We start from the raw sequence: 17,755 nt of genomic DNA, 5'->3' as shown, positions 1-17,755 counted from the left end.
GAGTTAGATATTAAGGTATACCCTTGGAATATGCTCTTTTGCTCTGAAACAGCTAAATATACATAATATTTTCCTAACAATTCCTTGCACAAATGCTGCAGTTGCCACGGGAGGGTTATATAACGATTTGTGGGAAGGGATGTGATCCTCATAGGAAGCAAAATATCTTCAGTGATTTCCTGTATATAGTCTATGCTATAGCACACTATAATATTCTCTGCCTTTGACACCACATTTATTTCTGTTCACACTTGTATGTGCACCTTGCATATAATTTTATTTTTATATATGTTACTCATAATGATGTGTGTTTGCACACATATTTTGTAGAAAAACAAATAGGCAGACCAAGAATGTTGATACAAATGGTCCACTACCTGCTGGTCCATGGTTTACAATTTAAAAGCTGCCATAAAGTTGTACAGTAGCAACATCTGACAAATCAGACACGTATCTTCATGTTTGTGGAGGATGCACTGGGGCTGTAGTATTGGCCCCCTGAAAGCTTCCATCCACATGGCATGAAGGCAGCTGATGCTCCTCTCCACTGCAGGTTTCATGCCCAGGTCTGGCTAACAGAAGCAGCAGAGCTGCAGTGACACTGCCTGTGACCTAGGTTAACTGGAGGTGCTGCTACCCCTGAAGTGTGTGTAGGAAAGCTCCTGCTGCCATATCATCTCTGCTGTCAGCAAAAGTCTCAGGGACTTCCCCATGACATGGGCTTCTACTGCATGGCCTTGAGCCAGGGGACTGAGCCCCAAGACCCTTTCAGGAACCCTCAGGGCTGAACCTTGGGGTGTTTGTCCATAGAGGGACAACTACTCTGACAGTAGCAGCTGGAAACCTCTTGCTATAATAATTAATATATTTGTATATTCTCAGTTGAAGCGCTTAGTGCACCACATAAAAGTAAAATAACATTTTTAAGGCAGTGTAAGGTCAGTACAAATATGAAAATTGCCAACACATCCTTCACAGGAGATGATAAACACAGGTGTTGTAAGGTGCAGGTGCTTACCAATCTGTGGCCAGCTGTGGCAGTTCAAAGCAATAACTTTGCATGCAGAAAGCTGGGAAGCAGCAGCAGAAAGCACCATGCAATGTTCAAAAACTGGAAAAGCTGGCTGATGTGAGAGGAAGGGAGAGTGAGCACTATCTAAAGCTCAGCACCTCACCTGCTGGCTTGTGGTTGTAAGGACAGATGACAGATCACTGCTGCCTTCTCAGACTCATTTGCGAAGCTCAAGGGGAAGCTGTCAAGCACTCTCACCATAAAGTGCCTAAAAAATGTTCACCATGTGCAAGTGCCATGTTGTTCTGTTCCTTGTGCACCAAAAAAAATGCCTGGCAAGACAGTTTCCAAAGTGGTTTCTCTTCCAGTTGTTCCTCTTAGTTGTAAGGCTCCTTCCTACCACACCAGACTTTAGCATCAGAGGGAAACACACCTACCACTCGAAATAGTTACAGATGCAATTCTCACTTTGGTGAGTTGTTCCTCCTCTGGAAACCACCGGCTGAGAGAACATCCTGCTGTACAAACATTCACTTCTCAAGTGAAAGCTATCGGAGTTAGGAAGAAGCAAACATCTCTAACTCCCACCTCTTTTCCAGGGTTTCCTCCTCACACAGCAAAACCAAATTCTTATCAGTCACTCATCTTCATGGATATTTTCACAGGCTGGATCATGAGCTTGATTCTCCATTTTCAGTCTCCTGCTGCTGGGCAGACCCTTAAAGAGCAGGATGGAACAGGAAACTTACAGGGAGTGTTTCCTAAAAAGCCAGAGAAGACAGGTTCAGTTCATGCATTTAGGCTCTGCCTGTATGATTAATGTAGCACAGAAGCAGCTCATTTTGGGAGGCAGAAGATTCTTCACCACTGATGACTCTTACAAACAGGAGAGATAAAAATCTCTTGAGAATTATTTACTTGTAGATCTTCCTCCATTATGAGAGAGAGGATGGACTAGAAGATCTCTCAAGGTATTCTGCAGCCCTATTTTCTATGATTTCTAGTTGTGACTGAAATTTTCAGTCTCTAAAGTTCTCTGATTGACTTGAAGGGACTTTCTATACTGATTACAATCCCAATCAAAAAAAGAAAAATAAAGAAAAAGAACAAAAACCCCTCCAGCACCCCAAGAACTGTGCTATTTCTTACTAGCAAATGGCAGGTTTTATTCTAAGTCCATTAAATGAAGAAAAATATTTGCTGATTAGTTAAAGACAGTTCAAAAAGTACTGATTAACATACAAAATTTGTGTTGTTTTTAAAATTGTACTTTAATGATGATTCACATCTGCTTTTCGTGTTTCAGTATTTGCTGTCTTTCATATTTGAGATAATTCTTCTGCCTTTAACCAACATGTATTAGTGAAATATTTTCTCCTCAGTTTTGCAAGGCAATACTTTGCAAACGTTCTACCTCCAAAACCTTGACCTTCTTTTGCCTTGCTCAAGCTTAGTGGTGTCTGCAGCTGTCACAGCATGAGGGAACCTTCCCTTTTCTCACAGTGGTTACAGAGGCCAGCATCCCCAGGTGGACTTTCAAGAACCCTTCCTAATCCCTGTAAAATGCAGGAAGTCCCTTTCCTCACTCCCCACCCTGCAAAAAAGCCAAAACAACAGTTTGAATGGGGAGAAGGAATTATTAACATGGGGGGCTAATAGAGAATGAGACAAAAGAAAATGCCATCCCATCATCATGCAGAGCACCACTGGCTGGAGTTTGTGATAAAGATATGAAAGAGGAACACATCTTGCCCAATAAATGCTGTCATCCCTCTTCCTCTTACACGTTATTTGTGCCTGCCTCAGGCCAAATTATTTTCAGCTATGTTGAGTCAGAACACCAATTGCAAATTTGGTGGGACACTGTGGGACCACCCAGGCAAGACAAAATCTGCCTGCCATTCCTGACCAAGGTTTACATTCTTAAATACTGCCCAGTGATTGATCCTTTGAGACTTCACTTTCCTGGCATTTCCCAATGTCAAAGCTGAACCTTACTGTAGTTTTCCTGCCATGCAATCAACCGCAGACAAGGGGAACAAACAGTTTCCTTTTCTGCTGCATAGTTGAAGATAACTGCAATCCTCCTTGGTTTATCCTTTTCTCTTTCTGGAGAAAAACAAACTTAAACCAATTCTAATTAATCCAGTGTTGTCTTCAAAGAACTATTCTGATTTTTGGCTGGTTCTTCAAGGAGGAGAAGCTCAAAAACTGAGACAACACGTCAGCTATAGCCTTGAGCACACTGTTGAGTGCTCTTGTAGGCAATACTACTGCTTATACTGAATTTTTATCTTTAAGTGTGAGGCTGTTGACTCTTATTGCAGCTTGTGATAGGCTGCCCTATGGACCATTTGCTATAAAACTGTGGGTTACCATGTTTCTCCCAAGCTTTTGCCTGCAACACTCATTGTTTTAGTGACATGTGGAATCCTCTGCTTTCAAGGAACATTGCTATAGCCATGGATTTTACAGCCAAAGAAATTATGTGGGTTTTTCTTTTCCTGCATTAAATTTTGTTCCTTTTCCCCCAGGCTACTTCTCCAATTTTTAAAGATCATTTTGAATTATAATCCCACCCTTGAAAATTGCAAACAGTGACCCCAGGAGACTTTTGTACACGGCTACTAAAAGCTGACTTTTTGCTTTCACCTATGAGTCAGTTTTGAAGAGTGCTTCCCTTAGCCTGGATTGAGAGACTCTGAGTACCTTGACCAGAGAGACTTCATTACTTCACTACTGATGCTCTTCTGAAGGAAGTGACATATGGGCTGGCCAGCAATGTTAACACAGAGCAGTCCTGCAAAGATTGTAATTTTTTCAGCTCTTCCCTGCGTAGAAAGCAAGCTTATTGTTTTGCTTTTTGAGCCACTGTTTGACTTCCACATTCTTCTGTAACACATCTATTTTCTGAACCTTCTTTTTGAATCCTGACCTAACTACATGTTATCTATTCATTTTTTTAAGACAGTGATTCAAGGGATTTTTGTACACATTGACTAATCACAGAAATACTTAACAGAAATTCTTATGCAGAAAACTGGTTCTCACTAGCATACATTTTGGATCAGGATGAGCTCTTAGATTCTGGGTCATTATCACGTAATTTATACTTTCACAGAGTGGCATTTTATTAAATGTATGTATTTGTTTTAGTGTCTTGTTATCTGAAGAATTGTTTGAATGGGGACTCTTACAACAGAATATTTGGTAAATTAAAGAATATAGAGATTATGAGATAAAATTAAAAGTTTATCGAAATTATGGAGATAAGGAGATATAGAGAACACCATCATCTTTCAGGCATTGATTTTGCAGACAAACAAATTTTTACTTTATTTTTCCATCAATTCAGACTAAATATTCTTGTTTGTTTCAGATCCTCCTTTGCAATAAACTGCTATTGCTTCATTGACCACAGCAGACTTGTGACATTTTATACCAGCTAAGGACTTGCCTCTGGTATATTTCAGCTAGAATATTAAAAGCAATATACTTTTGACAAAAAAACAAACAAACAAAAACCCAAAAAAGGAACAACATCTGGCGTCCTTTCCATGTAGATTAAGTAATGAAAGGTTTTAAAGCATGGGGTGCTTCAATTTAAGCTCTATTTCCGTTTCAGACTGTACACTAAACATTTAATTTCATTTCATATAAGTGGTGTTATTATAATACCTAGAGGGCTATTTGGATAGGAGATTTTCTGGCAGATTATTTACTGAATTACTGAAGTTACAGGATATGGGGAACATAAGGGATCCTGGATGCATTTGTAGATTATGAAAAATCCACAGTTGCTTGTAACAAGAGAGAAGAGATGCAAGACTTTTTTGCAGATAATAAATAAGCTCAGTGACATTTGGAATTGGGAAGCTGACTGATCTCACACACATGGAGGTTTCTTCTTTCCACTGACCTTCATTCAGGTATAGAATCCACTGTCCCTATTTTCCTCTGAATGTGGACTTCATGTGAAAAAGAAGGCAAATAGGGCATGCAGCACAGGTTTATTTGCCAGACCTGGCACTGAACAAAATGCGCTGCACTGAAAGGAGAGGAATGGGGGAATCTGTGGGAACTTGGTCATAAAATGTGCTGTAAACCTCTCCCAGGAGAGAGGGGATTTGCAGGGAGCATGGAGCATTTTTATAAACATGAAGATAAACATGCCTGAAATATGGGGTGGCTAAAAAGGGAAAAATAACAGGAGAAATAGAAATAGAAATAGAACAAGAAGAAGAGAAAGAAAAAAGAAAAAAGAAAAAAGAAAAAAGAAAAAAGAAAAAAGAAAAAAGAAAAAAGGAAAAAAAAGAGAGAGAAAGAAAGAGAGAGAGAGAGAAAGCAAGAAAGCAAGAAAGAGGCAGAGCAACCTCTCTGTCGGACTTTTTGTCACAAGAGTGGCAACAATGGAAAGACTGAAGACAGGCTTTCCAAATGGTATTCCAGATTGATGTACAACAATGGCTGAGCGTACAATAATGTACAATGATGGTTGGGGTACAACCATCCACTAATAGGCTCTTCTGAGCAAATTTCTTGGCAAATAATCAGAGACAATGACAATTCAATTAGATCCTTCTCAGAATGAACACAGTGAAGGGAAATGTTAGGAAAAAAGAAACAGCATCAAGCAATTCATATCATATTCAGTGGTTTGTCCCTTTTTCTCTCAGAGACACCATTATTCAACAGCATTCAAAGGAAGGAAGCTCTTGCATTATATTACATGTTACTAATTAAGAACAATTGTAGTTGTAATTAAAATACTTAATTCCACTGCTCCTTGGTGGCAAAGGTAGTTTACATCTTGGGTCTTTCTATTAACTTAGAGTAGGAACACTAAGAAGATTATTTGACAAAAAACGTCTTTGTAGCCTCTGGACACAAAACTGAAAGTTCTCTTGGTTGATTTCATTAGCTTAATTAATTTGGCCAACTTAATTAATTAGATTTTCATTAAAACCAACTAAAAAGAAACTAAGTACTGCTTGTGTGTCGATAATGCTTTTTTTTAAAGGGCTCATTAAAAGATTGTCCCTACCCAGACAACTTTGAAAAATGTTCTCTATAGAAACTGAGGTGTTTTATGTACCAAGCTTGTCTTTCACTCTGATACCTTTCTGATTCTTCTTAGATGACTTTAGAAGAAAAACCTTATCAGCTGGCAGACCACAGCCTGCAGGCACTGAATATCCTGCTGCTTGGGCTAATTTCTCTGCCTCTAACATCCTGTTTTCATGTCTCTTCAGGACAAACAAGAAGGGGGAAATGAGACAGAGATACACAAAAAACAATTGCCAGAATAACAAATAAGGAGTTAAACTTGGATCAGCTTTTACTTTTCCTAGAAGACTTGCTCGTGGAAAGCAGCCATGGTGTCAAGGGAGGGCAGGTCAAGCACCAGCAGTGAGAGATCAAAACTGGTCTGAGCACCAGAATAGCTTTCAGGTTACCCCCTGAGTGGAACCAACCTCTTTAATTGCCTGCCTAAACACAGCTAGATGCAACGTTATTTTTCTCTGATAAACCATCCATTTCACAGCATAATTGCATAATCTTTAACTTTAGGAAACAATACAGTTATTTTTCTTTCTCTCACCAACAGGATTTCAAAATATAGTAGTCAGTGGGCAAGCAGAAGTAGATACATATGTAAATAGGTGCTTAGTTACACAGTTCCTTAAATGAATATGCATTTGGAAAAACATTTTGTTTCATGTTTCAAAATCAATTTCAATTCCATTAATCTCTCTGTGCTTGCCTATGTAGCACCAAGCTTTTGTTTGCATCTTTGCTTACAAAAGAAAAATCCAAGATGATTTTCTGCAGACATGTTTGACCTTTGTTTAATATAGGCAAGTGATTTAATTTGTTGATATGGATATGTGGAGGCATGTATGCTTGGTAACAACTGAATGTCACGGTCTGTGTTTCAGATGGGACTTCTCCCACACTTAGCTTCTGGGCTCTGAGGGAAAAGATCCATGAAGAGAACTCTAATTTCTGGCATACAAGAGTCTGCGGAAGATCCTTCTCACAAACTGCCCTGGCAAAGCAGTTTTGGTAAGCTGTCATCTTGTAGTCAACCTACTAGAAAGTAAAAGATGTGATATCAGTGTTACACTGTTGAAGGGTGGACTTATAATACTCACTGAATTTAGATCCAGCTGGTGCTAGTGGGCCTAATGGCAAGGAAAAGTAAGACTTCATATTATAAGTGACTATCAGGATTAGTGGAAGGGTATTTTAATACTTTGGAACATATATATAATTATGGCTTGTTCCTTTGTTCTTAATATCCTTTAGTACTCTTCTCTTAAAGTTAACAAACTCCCCTATCCATCTGCTGCAGTGCCATTTATCTGTAATCTGATTAAACTCCCAAGTAATAATTTTGTTTCAAGTTATGGAACTCTGGCTGTGACCAGACTGAGGACCACAGCCAAAAGGCAGGGTTATAAATAAAAGTGTGTTTACTCACATCTGCAGTGGGCTTACACTAAATTGGTATCATTTGGAGAAATTAGAGAAAAGGATGGTGGAAATAAATAGTAATTGATCCACTCAGAGCCTATTCTAGTCCTGGAGCATATCAGTATGCGATAATGCTACAGTGGATGGCTCTTGCAACCGGTTCTGTAATTAAAGTTAAGATGATTATTCTTTAACACAGTCATTTTGTTTATCCTTGAGGAAGATTACAGCATCTTATTCCCCAACTTTGAGCACTTTTTTTTCAATTTTGAGTGAGTATTCCAAGTTTAATTTGAAGTAAATTTTGTTAATATATTTTAGCATGCATTTTAACTTTACTGTGACCTGAAGGTTCTTAGTGGAGTGACACAGACTTTTCAAATTGTACAAATGAAAGTTTATTGAATTCACAGGCAAAATTTTAAAAAAAGTTCTTGCTAGACTTCTGCATTAAAAATTCTTGATTTAGTCATTAAATGTTGTGTTTGTTAGAAACTATTGTCGTTTAGTAATGGTACTCCCCAGTTCAGTGCCCCCACTGCGATTCTCCAAACCACATGCTGTTTTCTTGCTGTCCTGCTTTGCCCCTCCCTCTCCCCCTGCAGTGGGCTGGAGGAGAGAACTGGAGGCACAAAAGGCAAAGATCATGGGTAGAGATAAGAACAAGTTACTGGAAACAGCAATGAGATAAGAAAAGGAGCAATAACTGCAACAATACTAATGACAGAGGGTACAAAAAGAGAAAGGATTCACATGGAAAACCTTTCCCACATTTACTCAACCAGAAGGAATCCCTTGTCCCTGGAACAGACTCCCTTCCCCATCCCCAGAAACTATGTGAGGTAGTAGTCCCCTCCTTACTGCTGCAAAAATTTAACCCTATCCTGGTGAAAACCAAAACACAAATTAATAGGATGAGGACAAAACTGAATAAGAGAAAGGTGTCAGAGATGGGAAAACATCAAGGACTTAGGCAGACGGTGACTCTGCGAATGGCTGAGCTGATGCAAAGCACTGCTATGGAGTTTTTGTGCAATAACAGATCATGTGTTTTTAATAAAAAGGTCAAGTAAGAAACACTCAAAGCATCTGAGAAAAGGATGTGTGCATCTCACAGCCTCAGTTCACATCACTATCACCTTAACAGAGATATACCCAGACTCCTTGGTGGTTCGTCCACCATTTCCTTTGCCACTTCTTGGCAGCTTAACACCACAACCCTCTGCTCAATTTAGCATCCCTTCAGATCTGCCAGCTGGAAAACCTACACAAGCTCTCCTACAGCTGACTCATTCATATTGGATGGGCTGGTTTAGACATCTTAAATAGAAAATGAATTGACCAACGAGTAGTTTAGTAAGCCTTCAGATGAGTATCTCCTCTGCAAGTGTAAATGTGCAAAGGGGAAAAACAAAGAGGAGTTTAGAACAGATTCTTGATAATTTTCCTTATCTACTGGCACAGATAGATGCTGCAGATTAAATTTCTCCTTGACAAATGGTGTGTTTGTCTAAGGTTGAGGAACTGACTTGATGCAGAAGTTTCTGGTTTGTATTTTGGCTCATACAGGAAGGGCCACATCGATGTTTCTTGCTTCATACCTTGCTCTAGGTCTTAGGCCCCTCCACTGCATGATTTTTATCTCTGACTGAACACACAGCCAGGTCAAGAGCTTGAGTTATTTTTAAAAGTAACCAGAAAGCTCCTCCAAGGCTGCAGTTGAATCTCTGCATCCCGTGGCCCTCCATGGGCTGCAGGGGCACAGCTGCTTCACCGCAGTGTGCATCAGGAGCTGCAGGAGAACCTCAGCTCTGCTGCCTGGAGCACCTCCTGCCCCTCCTTCTGCACTTATCTTGGTGTCTGCAGAGCTGTTCCTCCACACATTCTCACTCTGCTCTGCTCTGATCACAATTACATCTGTGCAAAAAGGGGTTTTTTTCCTTCTTCTTAAATATGCTATCACAGAGGTGTTAGTACCATTCCTGATGGGCTCAGCCTTGGCCAGTGGCAGATCCATTGTGGAGCCAGCTGGCATTGGCTCTGCTGGACAGGGTGGAAGCTGCTGGCAGTTTCTCACAGAAGCCATCTCTGTAGCCTTCCCCAACTACCCCAGCCACCCAAGCCAAATATACAGTTATAACACACTGCTCCCATGAAGGGAAGCATTAACTAGTGGCCAGAGAATTTTGCTCTGTCAGACACGACCAGGAGTTGTGTGTAGCTCCAGCATTTCACCACAAAGGAGCATCTCCCTGGGCAAGTGGATCAGATGCATTAGTGGGAGTCCAGCAAAGCAACATTTTCCCTGGAGCCCACGGACATATCACTGCTGGCTGCAGCTGATAGCATCCCATACAGGTCCCCAAAGAGTTATAACAGCATAGTCCTGCTCCTGAATCTGCCATCTTCTCATTGTGAAGACCAAACAAAAATGCAAAATAGTCAGTAACTTTCAGACTAAACAAAAATCTAAAGCAAAAAAAATCTAAACAGAAAGAAACAAGATTGAAAAGCAGAACTAAAATCCAAATCTGCAAACCCAGTTTCAGTATTCAAATGCCTCTCTCAGAAAAGGAATCCTTCTCAGAAAAGCTTTTTAAAAACTGCCCAGCATTTCCTTTCTATTTTGTCAACATGCAGTTACAGTAGGAAATTTTCTTAATTATATAATGAGAAAAACAGTTATTTTATGTATTACACCAAAGATAAAAATCTTGTTAACATTAATGCTACCTATTACTACTTTGTAAACGAAAGGTTATTTACCCTTTGCAAAAAAACATTTCAGAACTAAGCTAAGGTAACCACATGAATTTAATAAGCAAAACAAATAAAACCTTAAGTGGTCTTGAAACTTCAAAACAGGAGAAATATCAAAGTGAAGCTACATAAATTAAGCATAAAAATAAATCTCATTTACTAGTAATATTTTGTAAGGTTGCCTGTGGATTCATAAATTCAGAGAAATTTAGCATGCAGATGAAAAATAAGGAGCAGGGAATCATGAATTGTAGTGGAAAAGCAATTTTAATTTAATTTAGGATATGTTCTGCCTAACACTGTTGAAGATCAACATGAGAGCTCTTTAAATTGTAGATGTAAAAACAAGTCCTGGTGTGATTCACATTCTAACTTCAGATCTAACATGACATGCTGAAATACATAAATGTTGCTTAGGATAGCAAAGGAAGCTCAGTTTACTTCCCTTGGTTTTTTATAAATTTTGATTGGGGTGCCAGAGTTAGACAGCAATGCTTTGTAAAGTCTAACATTAACAGGCAGACTACCTTGTTTGCCCTCCCTTCTGTGCCTGAAAAATAAAACACAGTACAACAACAGGATAAAAATACCAATTATGGAACTGACAGCCATTGTCTGCTTAAATTTTATAGAAGTATCATTGAAATAGTTTGGGTTGGAAGGTATCTTGGAAGATCATCCAGTTCCAACATGAGCATCAGTTCATGCTGGAATCAGTTCAATCATGAACTCATTATGCTGTTTTCTGGTCTGCTGTGTTAATAACAAATATTACACTCTGAAGCAGTACAAAATAAACCTGTGGTCTCCCTTTCTATTTCCATAACACCAGCAGAAGCTCAACTTTTCCAGTATCCAGATAGGTGTTTCTAGAAGAATGTGTTGAAGACAGAAACTCCTATTTACTTCAGGGACTTTGGAAGGAATTGGGACTATGCCACTTCAAGAATTGGGTCACTCCTGAGCAAAACTCCATGCACTAGCTCTCAGATCAAAGCTGGCTCTTAGAAGCATATGCAGAATTAAATGTTGCAAGATGAGGCTCTGGTCCAAGCTACTCTTTGCTGGAAAGAGAGAGGAAAAATCAGAAATAGAAAAGTGACGGGCAAGGAACAGTCTGCAGAACTGTGTCCTGATGGCAGTCCCTGGGACAGCAGGAATATGATATGACATCCCATCCCATCCCATCCCATCCCATCCCATCCCCATCCCATCCCATCCCATCCCATCCCATCCCATCCCAGTAGAACCTGCTAGCCCACACAGCTAGACTGTTTTCATGTGACAGCCACCGTATGCAGTTCAGTCCTCCCAGGACGAAAATTGAAACAGAACACTGCTTTTTGGCAGTTTTGGCAATCAGAGAAGTCTGCAGTCCTAGCAGTGGTTGCTGTTCTCTAAGACTAGAAAAAGCCTGGCCCCACTCATTTAAACAAACCAGTCATTCAGTGAAGTACATGAGGCTTATTCTAAACATAAAGCCTGAGAAAGAGGTGTCTGCAGTCCATGCAGAGCTCAGTGATTTTGCAAAAGGAGGGATGTTTGCGGAAGGGGACCTGTTGCTGGACATGTTCTGCGGCCAGAATAAGAGATATCTTGCAGTTAGGATGCTGATATGCTTTGTTGTTTAGCCTCATCAGTTTAGAGCAAGAGGAAGATCACTGACAGTTTCATATTTGAACTGAAATTAAACTAGAAGGCAAGGTAGTGTGTAATGCACTCCAGCATGACATGTTCAGCCTCCTTTGCAAAGATGTATAAATGACATATCTGTACACAGCCTATATTGGTGATGTGGGCATGAGGATTCACTTTGCCTACATGCTGACTAGAAGTTCAGTCCTCAATGGGTAGCTGCAGGCAGTGTGAGCACACAGAGCATCTCTTTGCATCTGGCAAGAAGAAAAATTGTGCAATGATTCTCTTCCACATCCTCTGCTACATTTTGCAGATTTTAGATGCGTTTCGGAGTCACTGTACAAGAGATAGGCAGATGGGCTGTGGAGAGCTCTGGATTTTATGGGAATATTTGTTCTAGACACTTTTTAATGGAAAATTATGGAATATTTTTGCTGACCAGAGCACCATCAATTCTTGTGCAATAATTGCTGCTGGGCGCTGTCGTGGAGAAAGAGAATCAAAATTTGTTAACATTGTTGCAATTCCTACTTGAAAATGTTGCACTTGACTGATTCATACAGAGGTTACTTTTGTTCTAATTTTTACAGTCCCACTTTTTCCTGCTATCAAGCTATTTCAAGACAAAAGCAGTTTAAATGGAGGGTCAGATGACTTCTTGGTTTTGAACATTACATCCTCTTCTCGGTAAGGCAGTGGGCCCTACACCCATCCTCACCCAGAGTTTCCAGAGGCATCAAAACCAGAACACTGAAAGGCATCTTTGCTGCTTTTAATTTTTTATTTAAAATTCAGCAAAACGGTAATTTACTGTAAGCTCAGCATGTGACCTATCCTTCACATTGTGTTGAACCTCAGTCAGCAGTGACAGAGTGGGAGATGAAGTAAATCAGTTGCTCCATGCAGCGTGGCCCATCCTGTCCCCAGCGCGCGTTGGATGGGCGTCCGTCTCTCAGCAGCACAGCTGGAAAGGGACAGGGTTTTTGTGTGCCTCGCAGGACCCGGGAGAATGCCTTTGTTCTACCTCAGGCAAGAGCAAGATCTAACCAGGGATCTCTGATCCCTCAGCCTTCCCGCTCAAGGTGCCATCGGCAGACTGGTTGCCGGGGGTGCTGTTTAGCGGGGCGGTTCTGCGGTGCATTTGGACGGGGACAGGACAGCTTTCCAGGCTCGCAGCGGGCGCTGCCGGAGCCCGGCAGAGTCTGACCCACGCCCACACCCGGCATCCGCCAGCGGACCGCGCCACCGGCTGCCCCCGCTGAGCGCCTTCACCGCTGCTCGCCCGCTGCCCGCGGGGGGCTTCAGCCGGGCCGGGAGCGAGGCCAAGGGAGCGCACGGGGGCCGCCCTGCTCCGGAGGGGTTCCCCCGCTCCGGTGTCCCGGAGGGTCCCCGTGCGGCTCCAGGTGCTGAGCGCCGCCGAGCGAGGTGGGTCTCGCTCCCCACCGCGTCCCGCCACGCCGCTGCGAGCGGCCGCCCTCGGCAGCCCGGCGGCCGAGGTGCGCTCCCGCGGCGCCGCCGCCGCCCACCGTCCGCGGCAAGGCGGGCCGGCGGGGCCGGGGGGCGGAGGGGAGCGGCGGCGCACGGCGGCTCGGCGGCTCGGCAGCCCTCCCGGAGGAGCCCGGCCCACCTCTCCCGTGCAGGCACCCCCTCCTCCCCGCCCCGAAAGAGGAACTCCCCGCCCGCGCAGCCCGCCGCGGCGCAGGCAGAAGCGGCGGCAGCGGCGGCGGCAGCGCCCGGCCCTCGCGCACCATGGCGCAGCAGCGCCCGCCGCCCGCCGCCGCCTGAGGCGCCCGCGGCGCGAGCCGAGCCCGCGCCCATGGCGGCGCCGCCGCCCGCCCTCAGCTGGGCGCTGCCCCTGCTGGCGGCGCTGGCGGGCGCCGCCGGACCCCAGAGCTTCGAGCTGCCGGGGGCCCCCATCGACAACATCGAGGTGAGCGGCGGCGCCGTGCTGGTGGCGGGCGGCAGCTGCCTCTACGAGCTGCGGCCCGAGCTGCGGCCCCGGCGCCGCGTGGTGCCGGCGGCGGGGCAGGGCTGCGGGGAGCCCCCCGGCATGCGCAGCAACCTGCTGCTGTACTACGAGGAGGCCGGCGGGGTGGGCGTCCTGCTGACCGGCTGGACCCAGGATGGCGGCGCCTGCCAGGTGTGGGAGCAGCCCTCCTACCGGCAGCGCTTGAACCAAAGCGAGGTGGTCAGCTGCCTGCCCGACGGCTCCACCGCCGGCGTCGTCTTCCAGCAGGCCGGCGCCTGGTATCTGGCCGTGGCGGCCACCTACTCAACCAGCGCTGACACGAACCACCTGCACTGCGAGCCCTCGAAGTCGGACAAGGAGACCGTCATCACGGTGCGCAGCATGGTCAACCTCAAGTCCAAGGAGGAGCTGGGCATCATCAAGCGCAGGGAGGAACCTTTGCACTTTGTTGACGCGCTCCAGTGGGGGGATCATCTTTTCTTCCCCTACTACACGTTGAAGGCCAGGTTGGCCAATAACACGGAGCCGCCCAGCATGGCTGTCCTGCGCCAGCTGCGCCCTTTAGAGGGTGGCCTTACTTTGCAAGGGCACGTCTATTTGGACTGCGGGTGCAGGAGCCTCATTATTTCCTCCAGCCTTGTCCGCCAGGGTGAGCGGGGCTGGTGGGTGGGTGTGTTCCGCCACAGCCACAACGCCAAGGCGTGGAACAGCACTGCCGTCTGCATCTTTGGGATGGAGGAGATGAAGGAGCAAGCCTGTGCATCCACGCACTTCAATATGAACGGGAAAAGCTGTGTAAGTTTGGGCATCGTTTGCTAAGCTTTCACCCTGCACGCCCTTGTTGACACTGTTATTGTTGTGGCTGGTGTCTCTGCATGACTCACGGGGTGTCCCTGACCTGGAGGCACATGAAGTTTGCGAGAAACTTCAGAGCCACACCAGGCTTTGCACATCAGCCCTGGCTCTGTCAGCTCCAGTGATTTCTCCAGCTTGTTCTGTTTCTAAAAAGCTGATCCTTTCCCAGACTTTGGTATACTTCCCACCTACCTGTTGGGAAAGACACATCTGATGGAGTACCTGAGAGCATCCTGGGTCAGATCTGAGTCTTAGGCTTCTCCCTCAATGTGTCCTTTTCAGCCTAGGATTAGTCATATTTCATTTTATTTTCCATACAGCCTAGATAAAGCATCTCCTCTCTTATTCTGTGCATTCACATCTCATGTCATTGCAGCTACATCAGAAATTAAAAAAAAGCCCATCATATTGACTCTGTGCACTGGGCTGTGTGCACTGTTATCCCTATCATTCCCTAGTTATCTGTGGTTGCTTGTTCAGTGGTAGGTATTTCCCAAGTCTGTCACGACTGGCCTTGCTTGGGAGGGCTCTCACAGCCACCTCCCCAAATCCTTGTGTGCAGCAGACAACAATAGGTGAAATCTCTTTGTTGTTGCAGTGGTTACATTTTCACAGACAGTGGTATCTCATGGAGTTCCCCATGTCACCTACTTCAGTAACACTCTATTCAGCTCCTTCCTCCTTTTCAGGGTGAGCTGGATGCACAGAGGGTGGGATAGGCACGGCTACTGGTTTTGCTGTGGCCTCAGGAGTAAAGAAATTACCTAAAAATTATATAGGAAGGTAAAAATGTAATTCAGATGAAGAAGGTGCTTTTAAAAGACATGTCCATGCTTTTAAGTTGAGCTAGACTCAGAAGACTTTCCAGAGCTGTGGCAAAAGGATCACTGAAAAGTATCGAGGAGAACCATAGGGGATCAAGCAAGGCATCATAAAGCAACCCCTAAGCCCTTTGCAGTTCCCACACCATCCGGGGTCTTAGCAGCTAAACTTCTGAAACCTTGATATGTTACAATAAGAGTTTCTTCAAAATTCCTTGAAAGAAGTGCAATAGATTTACTGACACTCCTTGGCTTTCCAAATCTAACTTATAGCAGAGTGCAGTGCTGAGATGTTTTCCAAACAGACTACCAGAGGGCATGTGTGATTCAGTCTGCTCATCTCCCTACCGAGCTGTGAGACTATTGCCAGTGTTAGAGGACGTGGTTGTGAATGAGAACCCTGTATGTGGGTGAGACAACTGTGCTGAAGTAAATAGTGAAACTCACTACGGAGCCAGAGCCAATCCTTTGATTTCCAGTGCTAGCTTACTGCTTACTGTGTGATTTCTGTGCTCCCACAGAAGGCAAACTTCTGGAATGAATTTGAAGTCTCATTCTGATCCCCAAATACCTATATGCTTGTTGGAATTTTATTTTGCATTGTTGTTCCTAATTACTCGTGAAGTTTCTTGGCAAAGTGCTTTCTGAGCCTGCTAAACAAAACAGAAAAAGAAAGCTCCCTGGGCAGTAGATCCTTTCTAAACATTTTACAAAACCTCATGCAAGAGATTTCAGAAGAGCCTCATGGATCTCATAGAGTAACGTAATGCAGGTAAGGTGAGGCACAGGGCAATTCCCTGTCCCCATTGCCTCTCAAGGCCTGAATATGAAAAAATCAGTGATCCACTTGTTTCAGTATTGGTCTGATTCAGATCAGACTCCTGTGACTCCACAGTTACTTTCATGTCCCAAAAGGCTCGTCCCTCCTGGAAACTGAGATTATTTTTGGATACAATGTTGAAGAATCTCAATTGTAACAATCTTTAAAAGGATTGCTTACTTAACCTTATGTCCCAACCTATGACGGTGTTATTGATTGTAATACTTTGGCTCAAGAAATGCAGTTTGCCACTGAGAGAAAAGTTGTATTTTAATATTTTATGAGATAGCAGTGGGTTCTGTGAAGTAATATGACCTATAACATTATATGGCTAATTAGCTATCTTTTTTAAGCTAATTGCATGTGCTTATGGTATATAAACATAGAAATAAATGAATGTAGTTCAGCTTTAATATTTTTTTATACTACAGAAGGTTAGGCTAGGCTATTGCAGAATAAGTTTGGAGATGACAGGCCCATATGGTGCTGCTTCTGGGTTGTTTTAGACCAGATCCTTCAACCGTCTCTCACCAAAGTATGGGAGTCCCTGCAATCATGGAATATGCTGTTCTTGTGATGCCTCAGGTTTTAGCTTTTATATTTTTCAGATTCTGTACTGCTTTAGTGTGTATTTCTGAGCTTCATATTAGGGGACAGTAAGCTCTCTTTGCAGAGTAGGTAGACAAAACAATTCCTTCTCTAGCTGAGGACCAAGGAGAAATGATCAAAATTTCAGCCCAAGAGCATAAACAACGGTGGACTGAAGAGAGAAAGCAAGAAGGATGGGACTTCATAAGCTAAAGCTATAATTGGACAATTAACTCCAATATGCTAATAGACCAGAGCTTATAAAAGTGTGAGACCCCATGACCAGTCATCCCTTTTGTGAACATATTGGGTTCATCTTGGGTGTAGCCCTGGCTGGGCTCTTGTGCTGCCCAAGGTGCATCCATTGAGGTATTCTAATAAATACCTACTTTATTCTTTAGCTCCATCTAGTCTCTGTTCTAGGTCAGCCTTCACAAGGCATCACTTGGACTTGGAAGCACGTGGGTTTCAGAGCTGACAGGAAGATGGAGTGTGGCATGTCCATCCATGTTCAGCTTGCAGCAGTGGCTCTGGCCAGAAGGGAGTGCCTCATTGCACAGGGCTGTTAGGAGTACTATGATGTGTAGGAATGGCAGCAAACAACAGGACTTAACGCTGCTTTAAAGTCCAGTCTTTTAAAGACAGTGTTGGCTTGAGCAAAGGAATGTGTTGCAGCATTATGAGCACTGTAAGTGCAAGACCTCTCTGGTGCTTGTGGTGGATGGACCATGCTGAATGTCAGTCTGGCTTTTGCTTTGCAGATACCATGTGTTGTAGGGTGCTGGGTCGTCTCTGCTGGGTACACTTAAATGCAG

General features: G+C 43.8%; 1 protein-coding gene across 1 annotated transcript in view; it reads left to right on the top strand.

The window, feature by feature from the left end:
* The first annotated feature begins 13,713 nt into the window (after positions 1-13,713).
* Positions 13,714-17,755, top strand: part of PLXNC1 (plexin C1) — a 70,680-nt gene continuing 66,638 nt past the window's right edge. Inside the window, exon 1 of the mRNA XM_030959795.1 lies at positions 13,714-14,651. Within this exon, the coding sequence (XP_030815655.1) occupies positions 13,938-14,651 (714 nt within the window). The 5' untranslated portion in view covers positions 13,714-13,937. The remainder of the gene's footprint in view (positions 14,652-17,755) is intronic.

Source organism: Camarhynchus parvulus, chromosome 1A, assembly GCF_901933205.1.
Source record: "Camarhynchus parvulus chromosome 1A, STF_HiC, whole genome shotgun sequence".
NCBI lineage: Eukaryota > Metazoa > Chordata > Aves > Passeriformes > Thraupidae > Camarhynchus > Camarhynchus parvulus.
Note: the sequence above shows the minus strand (reverse complement) of the source record. Positions and strands in the feature narration are given on the sequence as shown.